The 27,127-nt window shown below is 46.7% G+C and overlaps 2 protein-coding genes across 2 annotated transcripts; both read left to right on the top strand.

Annotated features, from left to right (window-relative positions):
* The first annotated feature begins 13,532 nt into the window (after nt 1–13,532).
* On the top strand, nt 13,533–14,021 carry LOC142574517 (ubiquitin-conjugating enzyme E2 Z-like). The gene has a single exon (XM_075683578.1). It carries the CDS (start codon nt 13,533–13,535, stop codon nt 14,019–14,021), a length of 489 nt encoding a protein of 162 aa, XP_075539693.1.
* Nucleotides 14,022–25,817: 11,796 nt separating this feature from the next.
* Nucleotides 25,818–26,620, top strand: LOC142574516 (ubiquitin-conjugating enzyme E2 Z-like). Its single transcript, XM_075683577.1, has one exon. The coding sequence runs from the start codon at nt 25,818–25,820 to the stop codon at nt 26,544–26,546; it is 729 nt and encodes a 242-aa protein (XP_075539692.1). The 3' UTR covers nt 26,547–26,620.
* The last annotated feature ends 507 nt before the right edge of the window (nt 26,621–27,127 follow it).

Below are 27,127 nucleotides of genomic sequence, written 5' to 3'. Positions count from 1 at the left end.
AAATAAGAACATATGCGCAAATGACTCTTCGTTCAGTCACAAGCATTCGACCAGTCTAGTCAACTTCAAAAATTACAATAGGGTTTTTGTGGCCTTGTGAACGCAAGAATGCTTCAACCGAGGTTCCTGAATCTTTGCCTTCGAGAGCGGTCTGTCATTCACGCAGCTCAGCAGACAAGGACAAAACATTAGCGCCGGCTGCCATCGTCATAACGCATCACGTTTACAACTCTGTACCGCACAAATAGATAACGATGTCACAATTCGGCAAACTGCGTCTACAGCTACATCTAAGGCGGCCAAAATTGCTGTTTGCAGAAAGTTTTATTCAGCTGCGAAGGTTTCTGAGAAACCCGTGTGGGCTTCCTTCATAGCTTTGTGCTGCAGTCGGGTGGGTCACAAATTTTCCCTTTCATGAACGCCTTGTGAGCTGATTTTCTAATGTTAGTTGCTATAACACGGGCAGCAATGATGAGATGGTTTCTGCAGAATTTTTTTTTCTATGGATATGACATGGTTTGTACTCTATCGGACTGCATGTTTACGAAGTTCGATTGCCGAGTGACACCGTCATCGGCACCTTCTCCCGTTCCTACTATGATTGACTCTTGCCAGTCCGGTGTCACAGGTACACTGCCGAATGAGTCTTCAAAATTCCAGTTAAAGGATTCATCACTCAAAAGCAGTACATGCACTACCTGAGCATCTAAACTTAATTTCCTGACTAGTTCTCTTTTTAGTTTCGTGTCTGTGACTCGCCGAATAGACATTGTTGAGCATCGCACAGTTGATGCGCGAGAGAGGAAAGCCCGAAGAACCACGGTAAAATTACTCGGAAAGGGTTTCGAAGGGAGGCGCAGCGGCACGCCTTCATTCATCGCATATAGTATAGCGTTCTTATAGTTCAGTGCGACCGTAAACGTCGCAAAAAGTGTAGATGAAGTAAACGCCACACGTAAAGTTTCCAAATTCCCAATATACGGTCAGGATCTCCGCTCCCGGACTTAGCCGCGGCCGCTCAAAAGTAAAGCAGATATCAACGGGAGCATAGAACGTAAATTTTTTTTTCTCGAATGCGGCAACGTCTAGCTCATTACGATCGCTCACTTGTCTGGGAGCACGCAACCTCCGACGTCGCCACCTCGCACCGCCCGAAGTGCAGCAGATGCTCTGAGATTACATATGTTTTGCATTAATCTAAAGACAACGCGCCGTCGCACTAGTCCCTCAAAACACACTGCCCTCGTACGATCGTGACGACACGATGCAGTATGAATGCACTACCCCCAGCGGTCGAAGTCTGATATGCGCAAACCTGGGGTGCGAAAAAAAAATTGTATTCTACACAATAAATTATATGACAATACGCAGCCTCAGATAGCATTCGTGAAGGAAACGCGCGCTCAATAAAAACTAGGAGATGCTGGCCAGGTGCGAACCGATGATACAAATCTGTAAAGTTTGCGGAAGGACATTTGCGTAGCGCGCGCTCTATACACTCGATATAACAGACGTACGAGGACCCCATGAATGCCCGCGTGCGTGGGTCTTGTGAAGACGGCGACTCTTCTCAATAGACAGGTGTCTAGTATGGGCGTACGAGCAGAGCACGGAACCACTAACATCGCCACGACTATACAACACTACATGACTGGTGTTCAACTGCGTAGCTAGTCATAGCGCATGTGCTTTGGAATGACTGGATGAGCTCGTAGCCTTTTCAGCTCCAGCAGGTCCTTCGACCGCACTAAAATATCCCCACACTATGACCATGTAGTCTGCCCTTTCCGTTACTTCCACTACAATTTGCACATGTCTTCTTTTGTTATCTCGGATGGAATGAACAGTTCTAATAAATAAATAAATGAATAAATTGTTTTTATCCCATTTCATGCAACGAAACAATTCAACGCACGTCCCCCATTATGGATACGTGCCATGTTTAGTGTTCCAACTTCTTATTACCGTCATCATCGAACGACACCTCAGTTGAAGAGCTAAGGTCATCAACATCTGCCCAAATGTCCTCGCCGCCGTGAAAGCTCGACAGAAACGGCTCGCCTGGTGCGAAATTCTTGGGACGCCGCTAATGCCTGCAGAGGGTGCAGCGTGACCTAGCGGGCCTCCTGGGCGACCCTCCTCCAGGAATGTTAGCGACCCCGGAAGAGACCCACACGAGCGTGCTACACGGAATCATCGTGGATTCCTGGCGCACGCTTTTCTAAGGTACCCCCTTCCTGCTGCTGTTGAAATGCCCGCGCGACTGCACGATGCAGCCGCCTCGCGAGCGCTTCTCGATGGGCGCGGGCAAGGTGGTGTTTGATTGGCACATCCTCGGCGAGTCCTTCTGCCTCAGCCTTCTAGGCACGGCTCCTAATGGACCGGGCTAGAGCTCGATGGTGAACATCAGCAGCCTGCTCATCTCCATACAGTCCTTCCTGACCGACGGTGCTGTGAGAACATGCACCACAACATGAGCGGGGTCGCTGCCTGCCACACGCACGATGAATGTCCGCAGGAAACAGCATCGCCTCCGATGGAGCCGGCTCTGACAAAGAAGATGCTCATGTATTTCGCCGAGAACTACGCCAAGTGCGAGGACGAAGGCAAGGCGCAAAACATTTTAACATGAGTACTCTCTTGGATCATGGGGGTGGCATGCAGTGCCACACCCATGAAGCCACTTCTGAAGCCACGTTGCGCTATCAAAAGGAGGGTCGACGAAAGGAATGGGACGACCACCGGACAACAAAAGAAGGAGCCACGAGATGATCGCTTCTCCCTGAGGCCGGGAACGTGGAAGGCGGTGGCATGAAAAATGACAACCATTCCATTCTGTAAACATGGAATGGCAGCAAAAGCTGACGAAAGTGAAAGTTCTCAAACGAAAAGCAAGGTGCTTTCTCTGCCATTCCATGTTCTTAGAGTGGAATGGGTGTCTTTTTCTTTTTTGGGTTGCGAGTCTGGTGTTGTTGCTCATTCGGAGGTGCCCGGGCTCGTGATTCTCGTTTTCTTTCAGCAACGCGGGAACGTTCTTCGGTGGTCGTTCGGCACCGGCGCCATTTACATTCTCGTTGCTGTTCCCTCAGGCACTCCTCGCACGCACGTTGTTCTTCGGCTGTACGAACTATACGTGTCCGCCCCATCGATAACACAGCTGATTTTAGCGCCGATTCTACTGCTGCTTATACACTGCGATAACCTTGACGTCATACTCTTTTTGACGGCAAGCGTCCTAATCTGCTCCGCATTTTGACATCTGCGCCCTCGCAGTGCACCCGTACGTGATCACTCACACACAAAGCAAACAATGAAACCCATTGTGTATGGGTTTGCTAGAAACCGCTAATTCCGACCGCTAAGTTAGACGCCGAAAAAAAGTAGGGAAGGTTACCCATATACAGCTTTCGCTCTAAAAAGAACTCACTGTCGATTCTGCTCTCCACACTTACGTTTCCGAAACACAACTTTAAGGGCTCAGCAGTGGCTGCAGACATAGGCGAGACTTTTGACATAATTTAGGTGGCTACAACATACATGAATGAGGTGGTTCCTACAGTTGAAATAAAGCGTTTAGATATGGCGTTAGTGGCTGTGTGTGCGGAGCTCGGCTCTATCAAAGGGCTCGCAACGGGCTCCATCAGAAATTTCAGCAATATACTGGAAGTTCTAAACCACTTTCTAAGGGAGCGTTTCACTGCATCAATTTTTTGGATTTGTTCACTGTTAGACGGGAGAGGCGAGATTGTAATGTAGTGTCAACAATGCTACCAGTAGGCGAGCTTCATGGTCAACATTGTCCCCCTCCCTCCTATAGCCTCGACAATAGCGTCCGCAAAAGACTTTCATTCCCTTCCTTCTCTTCATACTTGAGCCGAGGGCTCGCGCGACGTCATGAGTCCGGCCTTGTGATCTTCGGACAGTCATATTCCCCCCTGTCCTTTTTTATTTTTCGCGTCGAAGGATTAAAACCCTTGCCAACACTGCCAGCGTCACGAAACCCGCAATAATTCAGCGCAATGCTTGTTTCCACATGCTTAATTGATAGCAACGAAACATAACTTCTATATTTACCAGCTAAAGCTCACTGGAATGACCCAAAGTACTTAAATGATCGCGAGCGGTAAGCGGAATTGCAGTCTTATTTCTACTGGCCAGTTATTATCACATACGTTATTTTAAATCAGAACGACCTGGTCTCGTAGGCATTTAGTGCTAGAAAGGCTGGCCAGTATTACGGCACTGAAGAAATCCAAGTGCTTAAGAGGAATCGTTACCTCGGGCCCAACTCCAACGCCGGCTATTCAAATACACGTAAAACGCAGAAATGTTCTTCTATGATGACCTATGGGCCAATTTTAATGATATGTGTGGCATTTCAGGGACAAAGATAAAGTCTAGTGAGTATGGCAAGCGTAATCTTTATTTGTGGCTTGGCATTTGTTACAGACAATGCCGAAAACCTGAAAGTTCAAAAAAAAAAAGAAATGGAAGCGCAATGTTTAAAAATCCGTAACTCCGCACCAATAAGACATATCGGTATTATGTAACCTGCATCGGCCAGAGCATCTAAAGCGGGTAAATTTGATATATGAATTTATCTCTTATGTGAATATGTTACGATGTTTACAAGGGTATTGTCCCGATTAGCGATGCAGTCGCGCCATACTTCGTTCCGTTTGCAACGTGCCTCTGATACGATCTCCACCGAGTGAGGAGTGTCTTCACCGCAAAAATCAGGAGACGGCGACGAAGGCGGGCGTCGTGATCATGGAAAAAATAGAAAGAATATATTCGCTTCACTGGTACATGGTTGTGACTATCCGAGTCTCGAGCGGTTCTGCTCAACACAGGGGCCCGGACGGCCTTCAATAACTCCTAACGGCCTTGTCGTAGTGGATGTCTCCTTGAGAAACTTGTGGAAGCGTCAGTGCTTTTGTCAGATGGTGAAGTCAATGATATCTTATGCTTGCGGTATTCTCCTTTGTGTCCTCCCCTTCGTGCATGCTCAGGGCGTAGAGGTATGACGGTTTTTCGAGCATGACGGACATCATCTCAAAAAGGGAAAGCACGCTTGAATGTTTCCCACACTCGAGAGGTCGAAGTAAACGCTTATCATAACAGCCTTTTCGGGGATGAGGGAAATCGTATCGACATCAGAAAGCGTGCTTGAATTTTTCCAACACTTGAGAGTCCGATCAAAACACCACAGAGACAGATTGTCCGCGCCAACCACAATATCGCGAAATGAAAGCACGTATAGAGCAGCGCTCAAATGTCGCATTAGGGAGTAACCCAATCGCCGGTGATTTTTTTTCCGCCGTCGGAATATACAGAAATAGTGGGCACCATCAATAAAATAAACAAATAAGCGCTTTATACGACCTAGCGCATAAACGAAAGCGTAATAGACTGAGGGTGGTTGCCGGTAGCGGGGGTGCATGCTCTTATTTTACTTTGTAGATGCCATGGATGGTACGTTTTTTTTTTTTAAGCATAAATTAAATAAGAGGTTTATGCTAAGTGTAGAACTGCACTGCGCGGCATAAGGTTTTTGGTCAGAGAATTAAGAATAAAAATATATTGTAAAATAACCTGCGAAGGTTCCTTGAGACGCTATACTGCTTTTAGAAAGTGGCATCTCATGTGCCTGAGGTAAGTATTGGCTCCAAAGAAGGTGCCATTGGTGTTTGATCCTGTGGGGTGCTGTAACCTAAAGCAATTCTGAACATTTCTACTCTAATACTACAATCAACCGTTCACGATTGGTCAGAAAGCTTTCCGACCACCCCCACTTAATATGCCACACAAAACTGCTTTTTTTTAATCGCCAGAGACAACAATAAAAGATGGCTGGCGGCCGATCGCTCAAGTGCTGACTACTCGCACCTAGAGGAGAGCGTGGATTTATTTGCATATAATAAAACTTTTATCGCGGCAGTATACTGTTAACCAGTCCTTTCGGCACGTATACGACATCGCTCTGTCAACGTTTCTGCGCTGAAGATCCATTTTAGCACGATTCTTATTCTTCCATTAGTGCCACCGCAATTTTAGCCCAGTTACGACTAGGGGAGAAGGGGCAGCGGAAAAATCGGAGGCGTCGACACCACACTCCTCATCCGGTTATCTATTTTTCACTGCGCTAGCTTGGCCCCGTCGAAACTCTCCACTTGAGCGTGCTCCTCACCTCTTGTCAGCCACTTACTGTATTAATGATATAACCAAGGGTTGAACACGGCTAAGCGCTTCGCCGAGGAAGGCCATCATTGCATAGAGAAACGATTTCGAGACAACTATGGCTGAAATATGAAGTGTGGGAGCAAGTAACGGAATATCCTTGCGGCTCGTGAAAAGTTCCGAAGGAGTGAAAAGGGCAGAGCCTTCGGAGCCACCGCCACAGAAAATGGGAACAACGGCAGACGAGCACGGTGGTATTGCGATGTATTCCGATGTGATAAAACACAGAAAGTGGCGTCCTAACAGGCGCCCGTTATGTACACACATGGCTGATCCATAATCAATTAGCACAACGATATGGGCGCCGTCAACATTGAAGGAGACAACGATCGAAGGCGACGATAGAGGACTTGTACAGATCGATCGCGACGCAGTTTCTGCCTCCTGAAATGCGGGGTTGAGGTTTCCTCTTGCGTGAGTCAAGGGCGCCGACGCGTGGCAGACAACGAGCGGTGACACGGGGAGTGTGAACGACGTGCAAGTAACGGGCACTCGGCTGGTGGTCTTCTCGACTGCCGACTTGGATAAGCGTCGTGGAAAGGGTGCACGTTGGCGTGGCGAGGTGTCTGCACAAAGCCGTCAGAATGCAACATGCGGTGGCGAGAACGTTGTGCCACATGTACGGGTATGCCACAGGCGAAACATATGGTCTCGTTGTCTTGTGCATGCCAAGGATTTATAAAGGCGGGAGCAGGTCGACTGCCGGGATGGCGAGCGAGTGGAAGCGGCCGTGGATACATCGCTACAAAGGGTCGGTGAGGAGGCTGCGCGGCGATGGATTCTGCGAGTGAGTGCAGCGGCAACAAGGTAGTGCTGATGTGGTAGGGCCTCACGAAATCGCTCTTCAATAACCCGCTGGAGCATCAGGGCGAGATGTGCAGGGAGCTGTTGCGGCAGCGGCAGCGGCGGCTGTTGGAGAAGCTCAGCGAGGCGTAGCATAGAAATCTGACGTGCGGCTTGCTCTGACACTAATGCTTGAGTTTGTGTCAACAAGTTGAGTGATCAGGGAAGACGGCCTTGGCAGAGAGAGTCTCATCAACCACTGCATGAAGGGCGCCTGGCTGACTCGCGCTGCCTCCTCATGTCGTCCTAGCTTTGGCACAACTCTATGAACCCTGCTTCGGTATACGCAGACCCTACGCGATCAACATGTGAGGAATGTCGCCGGTGATGTACTTCAACATGTATTTCACCTTGCCATTTTGGGGCATAGAAGCATCAACACGTGTACAAAGGTGTAGATCATCTTCAATATAACTGGTGAGTGTCTCACCCGGTTTTCTCCCTCACTTTCCAAACCACTGCTCGGCGAGCAACTTGCGAACGGCGCGGTGACTCAAAACTTCAGCGGAAAAGGTCTTGAACGCTGACCAGGACTGAAGGTCGACTTCGTAATTTCTAACCGCAAGTAAGCGAGTACCGCGAAGTAGTATGGTATGGTATGGTATTCCTTATGCGATGGCGCACACCCACTGTGGGGGATTGGCCAAGATTTGGATGAAATTAGGCTATCTTTATTAAAAAACTGAAAATGGTAAAGCTAACTGGAGGAAATGAACAAAAATAAAATGTTTAAGAATTCAAGACAATCTCTTTGTAGCAATTATAAAATCCTCCACGGTTGAGCAAATATCCCTGTGGCACTGTCCAAGAGAGGAGGCTCCTAGAGAAAGGATATATATAATTGAAAAGCTCAAACCAAGCTGTGTAAATCTTGATTCTAGATTTTTTCTTTAAAAAGTGAAACGGCGGCAGAATATGAAAAAATGATCTATTGTTTCATCTTCTCCACAGAGTGGGCACAGAGGGGAGGGCACCAGACCAGCCCTGTGACGATAGAAGTTTAATTTTGGTATTCGACAACGTAATTGGGTAAAGATGACTTCAGTTTTTCTGGTGTGAAAGGAATTTTTAGCCCAAGGGAATAGGAGGTGTCTATATTCTGAAAAATTTGCTACAGCTGGGTTCAGGAAGTCTTGAGTAATTGTATATCTCCTGAATCTAGTAGTCGTCAGGTAAGCTATTGTAGGAAGTAATGGTAATACAGGGCCACTGAGGGCCGCTCTCGCGAGACTGTCAGCCATTTCGTTCATGACTAATCCTTTATGTCCAGGCACCCAAAGCAATCTAATTAAATTTATGTGGGCAGGCACTAGAAAATGAAATGTACGTAAAAGGTTAGTGACACATTTTGCTGTGAGCGAGGAACATAAGGATAAAGAATCTGTTATAATTACTACCGCCGATGTTGACAGATTTAGTTTGCGTAAGGCTAGGACTGCAGCCAGAAATTCACCCAAAAATACGGAATAAAAGTCCGGAATCCTGATTGCAAATGACCAGTTTAGAGAGGGAGAGAAAATGCCAATTCCAGATTTTTCTTCACACTGTGAGGCGTCTGTCGCAATGACCGTACTTATAGATAAACTCAATAAATGATCATGTAATAAGCCGTTTAATATATTATAAGGGAGAGGTTTTGCATTATTTGGGTAGATGTCATCAAATATAATTTCTAGGTTCTCTCGCACATCACAAATAGGCGGTACCTCCCAGAGACGTACATTTAAGGGATTTATCAATGTTTGTACGGAGACGACCTGTGGTGTATGAAAACGATGCCAGTGTACTCCGAAGAAAAGTGTAGGCTGGGAAATGAATACGTATTTCAATCTTCTAATAGGGGATTCATACAATTTCAAGACTGTTTGCACCGTCAGTAACCGAAATCTACACAATATTGAAGGCAACCTGACTTCTTGGTGTAATATGTTATTGGCAACATATTTCGGTAATCCGCAACACAGTCGTATGGCTTCCCGCTCAAGTAGAACAAGGGGACGTAATTTATAAGCTGGGGCACCAGAAAATAAAACACATCCAAATTCTAAAATGGGCCGCACATACATTTTGTATATCATTAAAAGTGGATCTCTCCGCATTCCGGACCGACTATTGCACAGCTTATGTAGCATACCAACTGCTCGTACTCCTTATTTAACGATATGGTCAATATGGCCGAGCCAGTTGAGGGAACCGTCATATACTACACCTAAGTATTTCACCGACTCCACTTGACGTATAGTCTCGAGGCGATAGGATATCGATATATTAACGGGATTGTTAAGAGGGAAAACCAATATCGAGGATTTTCTAACGTTAAGTGAAAGGCGAATTTTGTTTAACCAGGTTTCTATGGCGTTGAGGTAGTTTTGTAGTCGATAATATAGAGAGTGAATATCACTGTCTGATGCGAAGAAAGTAATGTCATCCGCGTATACGTATGTTTGTACATCTTGATGAAGAGGAATGGAACACATCAGAATATTAAATAGTAATGGTGAAGTGACAGCTCCTTGAGGAACACCTCGTGATTGATTATATATACTCGAGGAAACGCCTCTCAGACTGCAGTAAAATGGTCTTCCATTTAAAAATTCACCAATCCAGTTTGAAAAATAATTTGGAATCTCTAGATTTCGCAATATATCTAATAAAATTAAGTGTTCTACACTGTCGTAGGCTTTGGAAATGTCTAATGTCACAAGAGCACCTATTTGCCTCTGTCGCCGTGCTAATTTTATTCTACTTTCTAGGTCCACGTGAGCATGCCAAATTGAACATGATGGTCGGAATCCAATTTGGCAGGGGCTAAGCAAGTCCTTGTTCTGTATAAATTTAATCATGCGGGCATATAGAATTCTTTCAATTAATTTAACCAAATTTGAAGTTAGCGCAATAGGCCTAATGTTATCTATTGTATATCCTTCACCATGATTTTTAAGAATAGGGACGATTTTAGCAATTTTCCACGCAGACGTAATCCATGAGAAGCGAATTGAGTGATTTACAATATCTAAAAGGTCATCGGGAGCTTCCTTAAATAAAATTCTGATCATAGTAGATGTTACCCCATCCACACCGGGAGCTGAATCTGGAAGTCGCTCCACGATTTCAGCCAATTCTAACATGGAGATTTCTGTAAAATCATCTGATGCCCTTCGTAAGCGAGAACCACTTGGCAAGACAGAAGAAAATCTAATTTCTAATCCCTTCGCGATTTCTTCTAGTGATTGTTTCATTTCATCGCTACTTAAGATTATAGAGTCAATATTAATTTGACGCGGAAGAATTTTTCTACCGCGGAGAAAACGGAACAATGCACGCTTATTTTTATTGTTAGATAAGAAATCAAAATGCTTACAGTCGAATTCATCTTTGGCTTTAGAAACTGTATGTTTAAAGACAGCTCGAAAAAAATTTATAGTCACTCCAATTTTGGGGACTCTGGTTATGCAATAATTTTTTCCAAGCAGCTTTTCTCTTTCTGTAGTCTCGAGTGCATTCTTCATTCCACCAAGGACTGTAAGAATTTCTTTTATTCAATCCAATCTCAAATTGAGCCTTTTTTTGAGAACTTTCCAAAGCGGAACAGATAATCGTGGTTTTTTGTTCTGTAGGCGCATCAGACAGAGATGAAAAAGCATTTCGTAAGCATTTTTTAAAAATGTTGTAATTTATGAAGGTTCTAACCTGATCACCTATAAATGTTACCGGACGTGCAACGTCAAATACTATCGGAAGGGGATCACTGCTTGTCGAACAATCAATAGTCGACCAAGAAGTTACGGAGAGACTCGGGCCAGAGAATGTAAGGTCTAGTGAACAGTAAGATCGGCCTCTAACAAACGTAATAGATCCGGAGTTTACACACGTGAGGCGATTGTCCAACGACCAGTTCCACAATCGGGTGCCGCACAAATCTGTTCTTAAACCCCATGAGATATGGTGAGAATTGAAATTACCTGAGATCACAATGTCACGTCCACAAGAGTTAATAACACTATCCAGTGTGCTAGTGTCCTGTACGCCAGATGGAAAATATGCGTTAACTACGGTAAAAGGAGAACATCCCGGGAGAACCAATTTTATAGCTAGGATTTCACACTCTGGAGTAGAAACTTGAAATGAAATTTTAGCCTTATGGCAAATTTTAGATGAGATAAGTGTAAGTAATCCGCCACTTCTTGTAGGACGGTCTAATCGAAATGACCTGTAGAATTTCAGGTGAAAAGATTTCTCAGGTTTTAGCCACGTTTCTTGTAACATAATTAAATCAGGATTTAGTTGAGAAGTTAAACAAGTTAAATCTACTGATGCAGAATATAGAGAGCGGCAGTTCCACTGAAGCACTTTTAGTGATCCTATTTTTTGGAAAGTGCCGCAGTCGAAACTGCCTTCTGCAGAATGTTATCCTTTAGCACAACACTGGACTGACTTTTCTTCGCTTTTGAGTGAGGACCGGGGGAGGAGTCTTCACTAATAGACGACATGGTTCTTTTATATGCTCGAGCATTTTGTTCTACCTCTGTCATCTCCAAATCTGTATTAATCAGACTACAAGTTGTAGGGCCCGCAGAAGAGGGATTTGAAAGTCCAATATCATTATTGCAAGAATTGGCGTCTGATCTTTCAAGGTTAGTTTGGTGCTCAGGATCAACTGTTTGCGTTGGTACAGGAGCTGGGCAGGTAGTTTGCATCAAATGAGATAAATGACTAGAAACGGCTTGTGAGATACATTCACCAAGGCTCATTGCCAACCTTTCCATAGCTTTTGTAACTGCCTTTTCCACAGCGGCCTCTATAGTTGCAGTAAGTGATCGGTCCGTGGTAAGATTTTGTCTACCTATTATCCCCGCATAGCCAGATGCCCTTTCTTTCACAATGTTTATGGCCTCCATCCTAGAGCAGCGTCGACGATCAATTATTTCAATCACCTGTAACTCTTGAGCCCTAACAGAACAGTTTAAATAATTGGCTGGATGATTTCCATCACAGAGACAGCATCGCTCTTCTTGGGCATTACAATCACTTTGAGCGTGTTCTCCCCCACATGCGCAACAACGTTGTCTTGATTTACACCCTGCCATACTATGGCCGTATCGCCAGCAATTGCGGCATTGAATCGGACGCGACGCCAGGGGTTCAACTCTGAACACAAGGGGCCACACCTTTAGCTCTGACGGGCAGGACGTTCCAGCAAAAGTCGCAATCACTGATTCTGTTGGGACCCGCTTATTGTCTACCACTCGAGTGCATCGGTAAACAGCAATTACTCCAGTCCCAGACAATCTCTCAAGTGTTTCAGCGGGAGAGAGATCAGCATCGACACCTCTGACTATTCCCTTAGTGCAGGCGAGGTGAGCAGGGATGAAGGCACTCACCGGTAATGACCCGAATGACGAGCACTTTAGCAAATCCGCGACACAGGACTGGTCTGGTGATCGACACACGATACCTCCGCGGCCGAACTACCTCACTTCCGTGATGGTCTGATATGAAGAGGTAGCAGCTTGCAGGGATTTCTGGATCGCCTGGGGGTTCGTTAGACGTATGAAGCCTCCATTTGAAGGAACCAGAGCCACCGGGATGTTGCTCACACCACTGCGGATGAACAAATCTAGAGGTAATTCATCCGTTGGAATAGAGGCCGCCCATGGGGACAAACCCCTGCCTGGGGAGTTTTTAGACATCAGCCTAGGAAGAAGGTGGCGTTAGAATTAGTGAGAGCTCAAGAAACAAGATTAGTAAAGCCTAATATCACCCAAAACCTGGCCAAGTGACAGAAGCCGCAGCGAACGAGAAGGAACCTTCGAGCGAGCGTTTTTTCTCCTTCTTCTTTCTTCTCTTTCTTTATCCTTTAATTTTGGTATCTCTTTTGCCACCACGTAATCGGTACGTTACGACGGTTACGCGACACTATGTACATGTAATTCTTGCTATGATCTGCAGTGGATAACCCGTTGCTATTCAATAAATACCAGAAATAGCATGCTTCTTTCCCAAAGACAATTTCTTCACCACTTTGTTTAATTCCTGTAGTTATTATTAATGTTTCATGCCAAACACACAAATCTAGGCGCATTTCCTGTAGTGGGTACATACCATATATGTGTTTACAACCCATCATTATTAATGACCGTTGCCGTTGAGGACCTTCGGGCCATCGACATCCGCTCAAGAGTCCTCGTCGTCGTGAAAGTTTGACGAAAATGGATCGCGCAATGCAAAATTACTGGGACGCCGTTAAGAACGAGCAGCTGACGCCACAGTGCCTGCAGAGGCTGCAGCGGGACCTGGTGGAGTTCCACGCCTACCCCCCGCCGGGAGTGTTCGTCGTCCCGGAAGATAGCGACATGAGCGTGCTGCACGCCATCGTCGTGGGTCCCTGGGGCACGCCCCACGAAGGTGGCCTCTTCCGCTTGCAGTAAAACTGCCCACCCGACTACCCGATGCGGCCGCCTCGAGTGCGTTTCCTGACTGGCGCTGGAAAAGTATCCTTCAACTCGCACATCCGCGGCGAGCACATCTGCCCCAGCCTACTAGGCACGGCTCCTAATGGACCGAGTTGGAGTTCCGCCCTGAGCATCGGCAGCCTGCTCGTCTCCATACAGTCCTCCCTGGCCGACGGCGCTATGGAGATCATGCGCCACAACGCGATTAGGGTCGCGGTATGTGACACGCTCGAAGACTGTCTACGAGAAGCATCCGAGTCTCCTATGCCACCGGGTCTCACGCAGAAGGTGCTCAAGTACTTCGCCGAAAACTACGCAAAGTACGAGGACGCGGTCCAGGCGCAGGTCAGTTCCTGGGGAGTACTCTCGTGTAGTTTGGGTGTGGCGTACGGCAGATACGAACCGCTGCTGAAGCGACTTCGCGACATCAAGAAGAGGATCGATGAGAAGAACGTGACGGCCAACGGACTACAAAATAAGGAGTGACGCAACGGTTCCATGTCACCCCCCCCCCTTTTTTTTTACGACGGAACACGTCAGCTGAAGAACGAATGCTGCGGCGGTCCGGCATCAGCTCATATTTCCGCGAAACGTAAAATTAAGCGCTCTTGAAGCAGCTCGCGAAATTGGTGGGATCTAACGCAAATATTTTAGACGGCCGCTGCAACATAGGAAGGTGGCGTTTCTCATGTGTGAGTAAAGCATTCGGATGTGTCCTAGCTTGCGCGATATGGAGAGCTTGAATCTATAAGTGCTCGTCACCTGGCCCCATCAGAACCTTTCATTAGACAGGTGAAGTCCTAAAGCACCGTCTAGAGAATGCCTTACCGCAACATTTGTTGTATCATATTGGTTCGCTATTAGAATAGGCGAAACTGAAATGTCGTGGAACAGTGCAGGCAGGCGATCGATGAACTTCATTGCCAACATTGACGCTTTCCTTACAAAGCCTCGACTTTGCTGTCCACAGGAGACAATCATTCTCTGCCTCCTTCGATTCAATGAGCCCAGAGACCCTTTCTTTCCTATTTATTTTTGTTGCTTCTAATGTAAATGCAGACCCCCCGAACATAAAAAAATTACCGGGCCATACATATGCAATATATCCAGATATATCCAATAGTTCTGAATATTTTGCCATAAAGCTTGTTTCTATAGCTTAGCGACGTTTACATTCGGCTAGATGAATTATATTTATTTATTTATTTATTTATTTATTTATTTATTTATTTATTTATTTATTTATTTATTCATTCATTTATTTACAATTACCTCTCAGGCTCCAGTAGGAGTATGATCTGAGAAGTATTATGTGTTATCCAGTTTTTCGTGGTAGTTTGTTCTCCAGTTTTATGTTCTTCATCCAAAGCGACGCTGTTACAGTGTTACATTTGAAGCCGTGTTTCTGTAAAGCAATGTGCCTCTAAGATCCAACATTGGAGCATTTTGAGGCGGCCTCCGCCAACCCTATCGTAATGTACGATCTCGTCTTTATAGGCCCAGCCTGCGAGGCGGCTGTCTCCCTGGTGGGCCGGAACCAGAAGGAAATCCAGAGCGACCCACACTGCTCACAAACAGAAGGTTTTGTAGAGCAACGATAAAGCTTATTTTCTTTCTTTATATATAAAGCATATCTCGCATCTGTACGCAGGAGCTGAATGCCTCCTGACGTCATGACTGTTCTTCCGCTTCCGTCCAGTGATCGCTGCCACTTCCACAGGCGAGCACAACCCGGAGACATGCCGCTATTGTCTGTATCTTAGGACCAACGTCATCGAATTTAAAGCTTATTGCTTCACGACTTCAGCAGGATTTGCTATGTCAGAGCGTTACGATAATGTCGATGACGCACGGGTAGCACTTTGTGAGGAAATTCAGTGACAAATTATCAGGCATGACGATTCCCAACTTGCACCGTATGCACTCATCCCAAGCTCAGAAACTACCATACTTGCGGCGAGCGCTTGCCATAGCAGTTCTTGCGACTTCCGACATTGTCGGTATACCTCTAAGCGGAAACTGTACCTCGGAATCTGCCATCTACATGGGTAGGAAAGTAGAAATTGCTGTGTTCGGCATCCTCTGCATTGAACCTAAAGATGTACGTTCTAGTTGAAAGAAAAATATATAAATTATTTAACTAAATAAGTAAACCGTACATAAATAAACAAATGACAGGTGATACCCGCACATAAACGATTCAAACACTGATCACAGGTCGTTCTTATGAACCGGTGATTAGTCAAACTATCTAGGAAGTTTCTGAACGTAATCGGTTAAACACTTAAGTAGTGAATTTTTGTTTAATAATTGATTATGCATTTCAATTTTTGCGCAGCTAGTGCCCGCGTCTTTGAGTCTTCGAATTGACCGGAATCCGCATTTCGCGGTGCATTGTGGCGCCATCGTGCGGTGGCCACGAGAAACAATTTGGCAGGCGCCGCTGCGGGCCGCGACAGCCGCCCCACGCGAGACTCTCGACCAAACAAGCAGCGTGTAAGACAAGACCGAAACAACGTGTACGCGCCGTCATATCTTGTCATCGTCAACTAGCCATTGAGCCCGATGGTGAATGCTTTATACCCGAGAGGTTTCTTCAGCATGACGTACGGCTGGAAGAAGAGCTTCGGCAACGCTTTAGAAGCTCCTCATTGGCCTTAAACCGCTGCACCTGTGGCGTAAAGTGAATAGGTAATAAAACAGTTTGAGTACGCACAAAAACACATGACTCAAACAACACATGAGGTGTAGTTCTTATGGCGAATATCACGTTTCTCTACTGCATGGCTTGCTTTATGGTGTGCCATAGTGCTAGGCGTACAGACATACACAGGCAGTGGAGAGGCCTGCAGAGTGCCAAGTTGCATACGTTGTTTATCCACATAAAGGGTGTGTACATCTACAAAAATGCGAAAAATGGTCAGAATGACCATAATCGGTGGTACCTCCTGTTTGCCGGGCGTCTGTCTTCCTCTTAGAACACGCCGCTGTACGAACGTAGCGGTCGACCGCGTCCTTTTTTTTAACTGCTTCGTGTACACAAACTGTCACAATCTCTCAAACTGTACTGTCACGTAGTAGTGACGGCCACGAACACAGTAGCAATAGGGATGAGGAAACTTTTTTTGGCCGAACGTGTGCCCACAAAAAAGGGCTACACTTAAAGCACAATGATAGCGGCGAACACAGTCGGCGATCGGCGAAATCTGATCAGCGGGTCGATCAAGCGCATCAGTTTTGATAGACGAGTCATCGAAGGTTCCAGAGTGATCGCTGGTGCGCGCTTGTCTTCCAGAAAGTTCTGCATCATTCGCGCGGCGCATACATGCAGCCAAACTAAAGAAGGTTCGGTGACAACAGACAGCGGATAGATCTATTGATAACATTCGAGGAACTTCCGATGAGCGATAACGTTTGTCTGACGGTCAAAAGCGGGCACCCAAAATAGATAAACAAATACACGTGTCAGTATGAAGACCAGATGTCTGGGCGACAGCGAAGGTGCCCCTGAAGTGTCAGTTACACAATAAGGATCGCCACACGACTCCAGAAATGCCGCACAGAAAAACGAGTTTAGTACATACCATACTACATACAGCTTCCCTAAACGAACATAAAAGCCTTCTGCAAGTAAATATTACTTGGTGCCGACAAGAATGACGAAACAAAAACTAGCAACGATTGCTAACTAGCACTATAAGCTACTTCCACAGTGCACGCGGTTTCCCACGTCAGCCGGGCAGTGCAAGTGAGCTTGGCTCCGACATATAACTACGCCTACATCACGAGCATTCTGTGAGCGTTTATAAACCTGCAGGTGTGCAAGGTGTGAAGTTCCGAAATGACGGCGTTCTAGCGACGGATGCACAGAGACGATAGAAAAAAAAAAAAAACACTTCACGTTTCACACAACCAGGTCGCGCTAGCTCATGCAAACATTTGCGTCTTCTTCGAGATTATTCTTTTGAGTCAGTAATGACAAAAACAGCGAAGTAAACTGCATATCCCAATACATACCTGTCGCAAAGTGCAGCCCTACTTTAGGCTTCACGGAGCTGTCGATCGCGTTTTACCTACGGAAATCGGAAAATCCGCATTGCCCTGCAGGGATGGTCACGGGAAGTGCAGCCGTAAACGAGACACGACATTGGCATCGCGCCAAATTTCGATGACAAGAGTGTTCGAAATGCGTTCCGTGCGCGCGGCAGCGAAAATGGCAAGGCTGACAAGTGATGAAAGAACTTTGTTGGAGTTCCGGCAAGCACACGAACTCGTCGCACAGCTGGCTAGTCCCACTTCGGGAATGGCAGGTCTAGCCCACCAATCAATGGCAAGTCGCGGGCACGCCGGACAGCCAGGATTTGCTTGTCTAGAACGGTTCCACGCAGACGCGAGTCCCACAGCTACGTGCTGAACTTGATCTCGACCCGCACTCCAGGAGCATGTGTGCTAGAGTGGAGGTCTGCCCGGTGGACCGGCAGGCATCGTCGCGGTATACGTCGGGGTAAACTACGTGTAAAACGGCCAGACATGGATACGTGCCGGTCTGTAAGAGTCTGAGAAACGGCTGACGCCCTATTCCACCGACAAGTGCGGCGCCTGCCACGACCGCACTCCACTCAGTCGGAGGAGAGAGTCGAGTCCGGCCGCGCGCCAGCCAAATTACTTCGGTCCTCAGCCGCTAGGGTATAGCGCATGCGCAGTTCTGATTCAAAAAAGGCTGATTGTGCTATCACTCGGAGCCAATTTTTCTTTAACAAAAGCTTAAGCACACAGTATACTGGAAGTTCTAAAGCACTCTTTAGAGGAGCGTGTCACCGCAACAACTTTTCGTATTTCTTCTCTATTAGTGGGGATCGACGAAATCGTAAAGCAGGAACAAAATGCTGCCAGAAGGCGAGCTTCACACCCGAATACGATACTCCCTCCAACAGTCTCGACAGTAGCATCCCCAGAAGACTTTCCTTAACTGCCTTCTCCCATACCTGAGCCAGGACCCACGCGACGTCTTGCGTCCCTCCTTCTGGTTTTCTGACCATCATTTCCGTCCGGTATTTTTTTATCGCATCAAATGATGATTCATCATCAGCAGCAACTGTAGCCTGCTATTGCGTCCACTGCCGGACGAAGGCCTCTCCCTGCGATCGCCAATTACCCCTGTCCAGTTCAAACTGATTCGAACTTGCACCTGCAAAGTTTCCACATTCATCACCCCACCTAATTTCCTGGAGTCCTCGACTGCGCTTCGCTTGGCACACGTTGCGTAACTTTAATGGTCTACCACTTGTAGACCCCGCACATTACATGGCCTGCCCAGCTCCCATTTTTTTATCTTAATGTCGTATAAAATATTGGCTATCCCTTTTTCTTCTCGGACCAACACAGCTCTCTTCCTGTATTTTAACGGTACGTTGAACACTTTTGGTTCCATCGCTCTTCGCGCGGATCTTAACTTGTTTTCGAGGTTTAATGTCAACCTCCAAGTTTCCGTCTATATGTTAGCATGGGTAGAATGCAATGATTGCACATCTTTCTATTCAATGACAGTGATAAGTTCCCAGTCAGTATCAGGCAATGCCTGCCGCAAGCACTCCAACCCATTTTTATTCATCTGTAAATTTCATTCCTGTGATCAGGATCCGCAGTAACTAATTTAACAAGATAAACCTACTCCTTTACAGACTCTACAGGCTCAACGGGCGATCGTGAACTCTTGTTCCCTTGGCAGGATATTCCACATTATCTTTGTCTTGTGCATATTAATGATTAAAACTTTCCAAACCCTAAAAGTGACAGGACCAGCGTAAAATAACCCTGAATAATTGAGCACAATGCTTCTTTCTACATGCTTAATTCACTTCCACGAAACATCACTTCTATTTCGTACTTAAAGCTGACTAGAATTACACAAAGTACTTCAATGATTGTAAGCGGTAGGAGGCATTACTGACTCTATTTCTTTTGGTCAACTATTTCCACAGAAGCACCAGGCTAGACTATTTTAGATCAGAACAACTTAATCTCGTAGATTTTTGGTGCTTAAAAGGCTGCCCAGTATCACGGCAATAGACAAAACCTAGTGCTTATTAATAGGGAGCTTTACCTCGAGCCCAACTCCAACGGCGCCTATTAAAATACACGTAAAATGCTATGTTTTTCTCTGATAACTCATTGGCCAATTAAATCAAATACGCTGTACATGAGCGAGAAAGTTAAGGTCTACAGAATGTTGGAATCAAAATCTTTATTTATGGCTTGGAATCCTGTAGAGACTATGCCAAAGATTCGAAAATGCAGAAGCACATTGTTTCCAAATCCGTAACTGTGCGCCAATAACACATAACGTAATTCTGTAGGATGCATCCGTCAGACCATCTAAAGCGGATAAATTTGACATATGAATTTATCTCTTAAATTAATATGTTACGATGTTTACAAGAGTATTGTCCCGATTAGTGAGGCAGTCGCGCCGCACTTCGCTCCGTTTGCAATGTGCCACTTATACGACCTCGACAGAGTGAAGTGGGTTCTAACCCCAAAAATTAGGAGACGGCGACGAAGGCGGGTATGGTGATCATGCGAAAAATAGAAGGAATGCATTCGCTTCACTGATACGTGGTTGTGACTATCTGAGCGTCGTGAGGTTCTGCCCGACACGGGTGCCCGGACGGCCTTCAATAATCCCTAACGGTGTTGTTGTGGTCGATGTCTCCTTGGGAAACTTGTGGAAGCGTCGGTGCTTTTGTCAGGTGGTGAAGTCAACGACCTCTTATCATTAGCGCCATCTCATTTTGGTCCTCCCTTTGGTGCCTGCTGTGGGCGTAGAGGGGTGACGCTTTTTCGAGCATGTGGGACATCATCTCGACATGGGAAAGCACGCTGGAATGCTTCCAACACTTGAGAGGTCGAAGTATCATAACAGCCTTGTCGGGAACGGCGGAAATCGTCACGCCAGAAAGTGCGCTTGAATGTCTCCCGCACTTGAGAGACCGATCAAAACACCGCGAAAACAGATTGTCCGCGCCAACGACAATATCGCGATATGAAAACACATATTGAGCAGCGCTCAAAAGTCCTATTATGGACTATCCCATTCGTCAGTTTTTTTTTCTGTCGGAGAAATAGATCTAAAAGTGGAAACATCAATAAAAGGTAGAAATAAGGACTTTATAGGACGCAACGCATCAACGAAAGCGTAATGGACCGAGGGTAGTTGCCGGTAGCAGCTGTGCAGACCCTTATCTTATTTTGTACTAGGCATGAATGGTTCGTTTTTGCAAAATTTAAATAAGAGGTTTATGCAATGTGTACAACGACAATGCGGCGCACAAGCTTTTTCACCAAAGCATTTAGGTTAATGAGATATTCTAAAATTATCTACGTAGCTACCTTGAGATATCATGCAGTTTCTACAATGTGGTATCTCGGCGCCGACCTAAGTGTTGGCTCCAGCGGCAATCGTGAATGTGAACAAGTAATCTCAAGCTATTCTAAATTTTGCTGCTTCGAAAGCGATTGGTCAAAAAGTCTTCGGGCCACCCCTGCCTGTCCAATTGTCACACAGCGTCACTAAAACAGCTAAAGCTCTCCATCTCATATGAATTACGCGCACTAATTTTGCGTCATTAGGTCGAACAAAAGAAAAAGTGTTTCGCATTCGGCACTTATTGGCCATCAGCCGTCTGCTATTTATCAAAAGTTTTTCGAGCTTCGCCCACTTTGTCTGTCACGACAAATCACAATATCGCGACAAAATCGCGTCAAAACGGCGTGTACGCGTTCAAGAGGAATTAATATGCCGCACTAATCTGCGTTTTTTCAATAGCCCGAGATATCACCCTTCTCCGAAAGGGATAGAAGATAGGTGCCGGCTGATCACTCAAGAGCTGACTATTCGAACCTGCGGGAGGGCACGGATTTATTTGCGTGACAGTATAACGTGACAGTATAACATTAAACAGCCCTTTCGGCAAGTATGCTGTGCCAACTTTCTTGCGCTGTAGATCCGTTTTAGCGGTATCCCTAATCTTCCATTGCACGCCACCGTGATTCGCGACCAATTACCGCAAGGAGAGAAGGGGCAGCGGTCCAATCGGAGGCGCCGGCACCACCCTCCACATCCGGTTACCTATGTTTAACTGCGTTGGCTCGGCCCCTTGGAAACTCTCTCCACTTGACCGTGCATGTCACGTCTTGTCATTCATTATTATACGAAAAACCAATCAATATAGGCAACGCTATTCGTTTTCAAACCAAACAAAAGAACCTCCTATTAAGCAAGAGAGCATTTGATTCGGCTGTTCTCACAACGCTGCTGGTCACTGCCCGATGCTTGCGTTAGTGTTTACTTAAATTTGACCTTAGGAGATTAGAACAAAAGAGATCGGAATACTTCCACGTTAAAGCGCCCCTGGGAGGTTTCTGAATTTTTCAACGCATAACAACACAGTGCAAATAGGTGAAGGACAAAGAAACGTACGTACACAGGACGGCTGCACTTTCTGTCCACTAACCTCTCTTCGTCCTTGTTTATCCTTTTTTTCGCGCTGCCCGCTTATGTGTTCTTGACCACCAGTCACACAACGACCAATATCTAGCTCCTTAGACTTTCTATAAAATTACTTTTCCACTTTATACACATACGTTCTCTGTACAAAACTTCGGCAGAGACACTTAAGACTGCTTACCTGTGGAATGCCAGCGGGTTACAGAGCTTTTCGTGAGCAGTTATTTTCACAGCTGTGGTACAGATTTGTTAACTTCATGGTTTCATTTTTCTGATTTCTTTCCCGATCTTTAGCACTATTTCTTAAAGCATGCACCACCAAAACCAAAAATCCGCTTTGAAAAGTCATTAAAGTCTATTTCATTTATATGCAAAAAAGAACCTCATCAAATTTGGTGCAGTCGTTGCCCTTAAAAACAATTTCTCGTTTTCCTAGTTTCTGGATTGGAGTCCCTGAGCTAAAGCTTACGCCTAAAACACATGTAATATATTACTGGATTAGAGCGCTGAATTACAGTGCTTATTAATATTACGTTACAATAACGTTACGTTACATTATGCATCTCTTGTAGAGTTGAGGTTTCGAATAGAGGCGTTCGCCGCGCATCGTCCTTGACTCTGCGGTTTTAACACCAGTTGTTAACTTCGTCACTAATTTTAGGGCACAGCTCTTAGGCACCAGTTCCTGCATTTTGCCTTGGCATCGTCCCTCGGTTTCCTCCCACTACAAAACCGAGCGCGGCAGTACAGCGAAGGATGAAAGAGCAAACGTGGAGCGCAGTGGAGGGTGAAAGACGGCGATTGCTAAGTGAGCACGAACAGAAAATCTGAGAAGGAGGGAAAGCGGAACCATGACGCTGAAAGCGGAGGAGGAGGGTATGGCGAAAGCGTAAGGAGAAAAGCGTAGTGCCGTGCAAGACGGTCTCTGCGTCAACGACCGCTACGAGATGGCCCCAGAGTACGGCGCCGTCATCTGTTCTCCGATGACGCAACCGATAAAGCTTGCGGCGAGCGCATCCTCCGCTACCATATACGGACATCAAGCGCTGCATGAACCGCGGTTTGTCTGCGGTAGCTGCTGTGATTCGCAGCCACTAGTCACCCACGCGCTGCCTGTCGTGATCGCCCGATTAGCGAGGCAACGGCGCCACACTTCGCTCCGTTTGCCAATGTGCCGGACGAGACAGATCGTTCGCCCCAGCCATGCTACTCAATGCGTTCTCATCCTAATATAAACCATGAAACTATAAAATCCTGAAATAAAATATTAGCAGGTACACTTCTTTCACGAATTGAGCTACGCTTAAATTTCGCGTTACGGAGTATCGTAATCATCGGTCACGTTTTTTTTCTTTAATTGCAGGCCTGCGTTGGTTAAGAACGTCAACACTAGCCTAAGGCGGAAGAGATGTGTGTTGAGATGTGAGGCGAACGCAACGATGTCACCGAGATAGCATAAACACGTTCTCCATTTTAAGTAGAGGAAGATGTCTATCATTGGCTCAAACGTCGCAAGCCAATTGCATAGTCCGAAAGCCATCACGTTAAATTGCTATAAACCGACTGCAGTAATGAACGTGGTTCCAGATCTATCAACTGCTGACATCGGGACCTGCCAGTAGTCCGAGTGCCAATCCAAGGAGAAAAGTTGAGCTTTTAGCAAACTGTCCAGAGCTTCGTCAAGTTGAGGTAGAAAGTATACATTTTTGTGTTATCTTATTGGGGCTGAGACAATCGACGCAGAAGAGGATGGTCCCATTTTTTTGTGTGACGAGAAGAGAAGCGGTTTCGATACAACTATGGCTGAAATATCAGGTGTGGCAACAAGGACCGGAAAATCTTTGCAGGTCATGAAGAGTTCCATAGGAGTGAAAAGGTCAAAGCTTTCTGAGACACCGCCGCAGAATACGGGAACAACGGCAGATCGGTACGTTGGGATATCAATATCTTCCCCAAGGACCAGCTTACCATGATGAGATGGGGCGGCGACGATGTGATCCTCCGAGAGAGCCGATAGCTAAACCTCAGCGAGCGTACAGCTGATGACGGCGTTGTTTCGCGCGAGAAAGACTCAGCCAAATGTAAGGTCCTGAGAGAAGCACGGGAGAAACACAAACACGACTATGTAGAGAACACCATGAATAACAAGTCTTGTGCATGCGGCTGAAGGCAGAACTTACCGGGCGCTTGCAGTGCGGCGAGAAAACCAAGAAAGTGGCGTCGTAACTTTTCGTAGAGAGCGAGAGAGGCGTTCTTTCGCTACCGACTTGGCTGGTACATTATCAGTTAGCGTAACGATATGGACTCCGTTAACAGTAAAATAGACAACGTGCGAAGGCGACAATGGAGGAATTCTACAGATAAATGGCGACGCAGCTCCTGTCTTCTGAACTGCGGCCTCGAATTTTCCTCTCGCGTGAATGAAAGCCGCCGACGCATGGGAGACAACGAGCAGGGACGCAGGGAACGTGAACGACGTGTAAGTAACGGGCACACGCCTGGTGGCCTTCTCGACTGCCGACTTGGACAAGCGTGGTGAATAGGTTGCACGTCGGCGCGGCGAGGTGTCTGCACAAAGCCGTTAGAGTGCAACATGCGGCGGCGAGAACGTTGTGCAACATGTCCGGCTATACCACAGGCAAGTAATATGGGCCTGTTGTCCTGCGTACGCCAAGGATTTACAAAGACGGGAGCAAGTCGACTAACAGGACGAGAAGCGGGTGGAAGCGGCCTTGGAAGAATCGCAACAAGTGGTCGGCGATGACAAGCGAGTGGATCGGCAAGAAGGTGCTGCTGATGCAGCATTGTTAGCGCCTCAGGAAATTGCTCTTCAATAATCAGCTGGAGCTTCGGGGGCGCGCAATCTTTGGGGGGTGGTTGTGGCAGCGGCTGCAGTTGGAAAAGTTGCGTGAACGGTCGCCGAGAAACCTGACGTGCGACTTGCTCTCGCACTAATGCTTGGGTTTGTGTTAACAAGGGGAGTGATTAGGGAGGACGGCCATAGCAGAGGGGGCCTCATCAGCCACTGCATGATAGGCGGCTTCCCGATTCGCACGGCCTCCTCATCTCGTTGTAGCTTTGGCACAACTTTATGAACTCCGCTTCGGTACACGCAGACTCTACGCGATCAACATGTGAGAAATGACGCCGGTGATGCACTTCAATGTCTATTTCACCTTTCCATTTTCGGGCATAAGAGCATCAACACCTTAGCAGAGGTATAGATCATCTTCAATATAACTGGTGAATGTTTCACCCAGTTATCACCCTCGCTTTCCAAAACCACTGCTCGGCGAGAAACTTGCGAACGGCGCGGTGACCCAAATCTTAAGCGTAATGTCTTGAACGCTGACCAGGACACAAAGTCAACTTCTTAATTTCTATCCGAAAGTAACCCAAAACCGCGAAGTAGATAATATTTATTTATCCTTTAATTTTGATATCTATGGTGTCACCACGCAGTCGTTACCTTCCGACGGTGACGCGACCTTTGTAGATGTCCTTCTTGGGATGATTTGCAGTGAATAACCCGTTACTATTCAATATTAAAAAATGGAATATTTTCTTTCCAAAGAGGGTTTCTTCAGCTCTTTGTTTAATTCCTATAGGTATTAATAATGTTTCATGCCAAAGACAGGTCAAGGCTCATTTCCTGTAGTGGGTACGTAACATAGATGTGTTTAGAACCCATCATCATCAATCACCGCTGCCGTTGAGGACCTTCGGGTCATCGACATCTGCTCTGGGGTCCTCGTCGTCCCGAAAGCTTGACAAAAATGGCCCGACCAATGCAAAATTACTGGGACACCGTTAAGAACGAGCAGCCGACGCTGCAGTGCCTGCAGAGGGTGCAGCGGGACCTGGTGGAGTTCCACGCCGACGCTCCACCCGGAGTGTTCGTCGTCCCGGAAGAGAGCGACGTGAGCGTGCTGCACGCCATCGTCGTGGGACCCTGGGGCACGCCCCTCGAAGGTGGCCTCTTCCACCTGCAGTTGAAGTGCCCGCCCGACTACCCGATGCGGCCGCCTCGTGTGCGTTTCCTGACTGGCGCTGGAAAAGTATCCTTCAACTCGCACATCCGCGGCGAGCACATCTGCCTCAGCCTACTAGGCACGGCTCCTAATGGACCGAGTTGGAGTTCCGCCCTGAGCATCGGCAGCCTGCTCGTCTCCATACAGTCCTTCCTGGCCGACGGCGCTACGGAGATCATGCGCCACAACGCGATTAGGGTCGCGGTATGTGACACGCTCGAAGACTGTCTACGAGAAGCATCCGAGTCTCCTATGCCACCGGCTCTCAAAGAGAAGGTGCTCAAGTACTTCGCCGAAAACTACGCAAAGTACGAGGACGCGGTCCAGGGGCAGATTAATTCCCGGGGAGTATTCTCGTGGATTTTAGGTGTCGCGTACGGCAGTTACGAACCACTACTGAAGCGACTTCGCGACATCAAGGAGAAGATTGAAGAAAAGAACGTGGCGGTCACCGGGCAACAAAACAAGGAGTGACGCAATGCTCCCTGGTTACTCGAGTCCACGATCGCAGCGTCGATTCTGCATGTGCCCACGTGCCCTCTGAGCTTAAAATTAAGGACTCTTGATCTGTTACGGACATTAGCTACATATTAAAAGAAGATAAATTAGGCCGCTGCCCCAACTAAGGAAAGCGTGTTTCCCACAATTGGAATAAAGCCTTCGGATGTGCCCTTGGTGGCGGTGTGGGATAGATTGAATATTTTCGTGCTCATCACTGGGCCCCATCGGAAGTTTGGTTAGACAGTTGATGTTCTGAAGCACAGCGTAGAAAGCGCTTTATCGGGAGATCCTTTTTTCTTTTAATTTCGTTGGCTATTGGAGAGAATCGTCGAAGCTGACATATGCCGCAGTGCCAGCAGGAGAACTTCACTGCCAACATCGACGCTCTGCTTCCCAGAGCCTCGACTTCAGAATCCACAGGAGAGGATCTTTCCCTATCTCCTTCGATACAATGAGCCGAGGAACCTCTTTTTTTTTTTTTGCTTCAAATGAAAATTTAGACCTGCTCAACACAGACTAATTAGTGGGCCATGTAAGATAATCCTGATAAAGCT

Source organism: Dermacentor variabilis, chromosome 3 (assembly GCF_050947875.1).
Source record: "Dermacentor variabilis isolate Ectoservices chromosome 3, ASM5094787v1, whole genome shotgun sequence".
In the NCBI taxonomy this organism is placed as follows: Eukaryota; Metazoa; Arthropoda; class Arachnida; order Ixodida; family Ixodidae; genus Dermacentor; species Dermacentor variabilis.
This window is presented reverse-complemented; position numbering and strand designations above follow the sequence as displayed.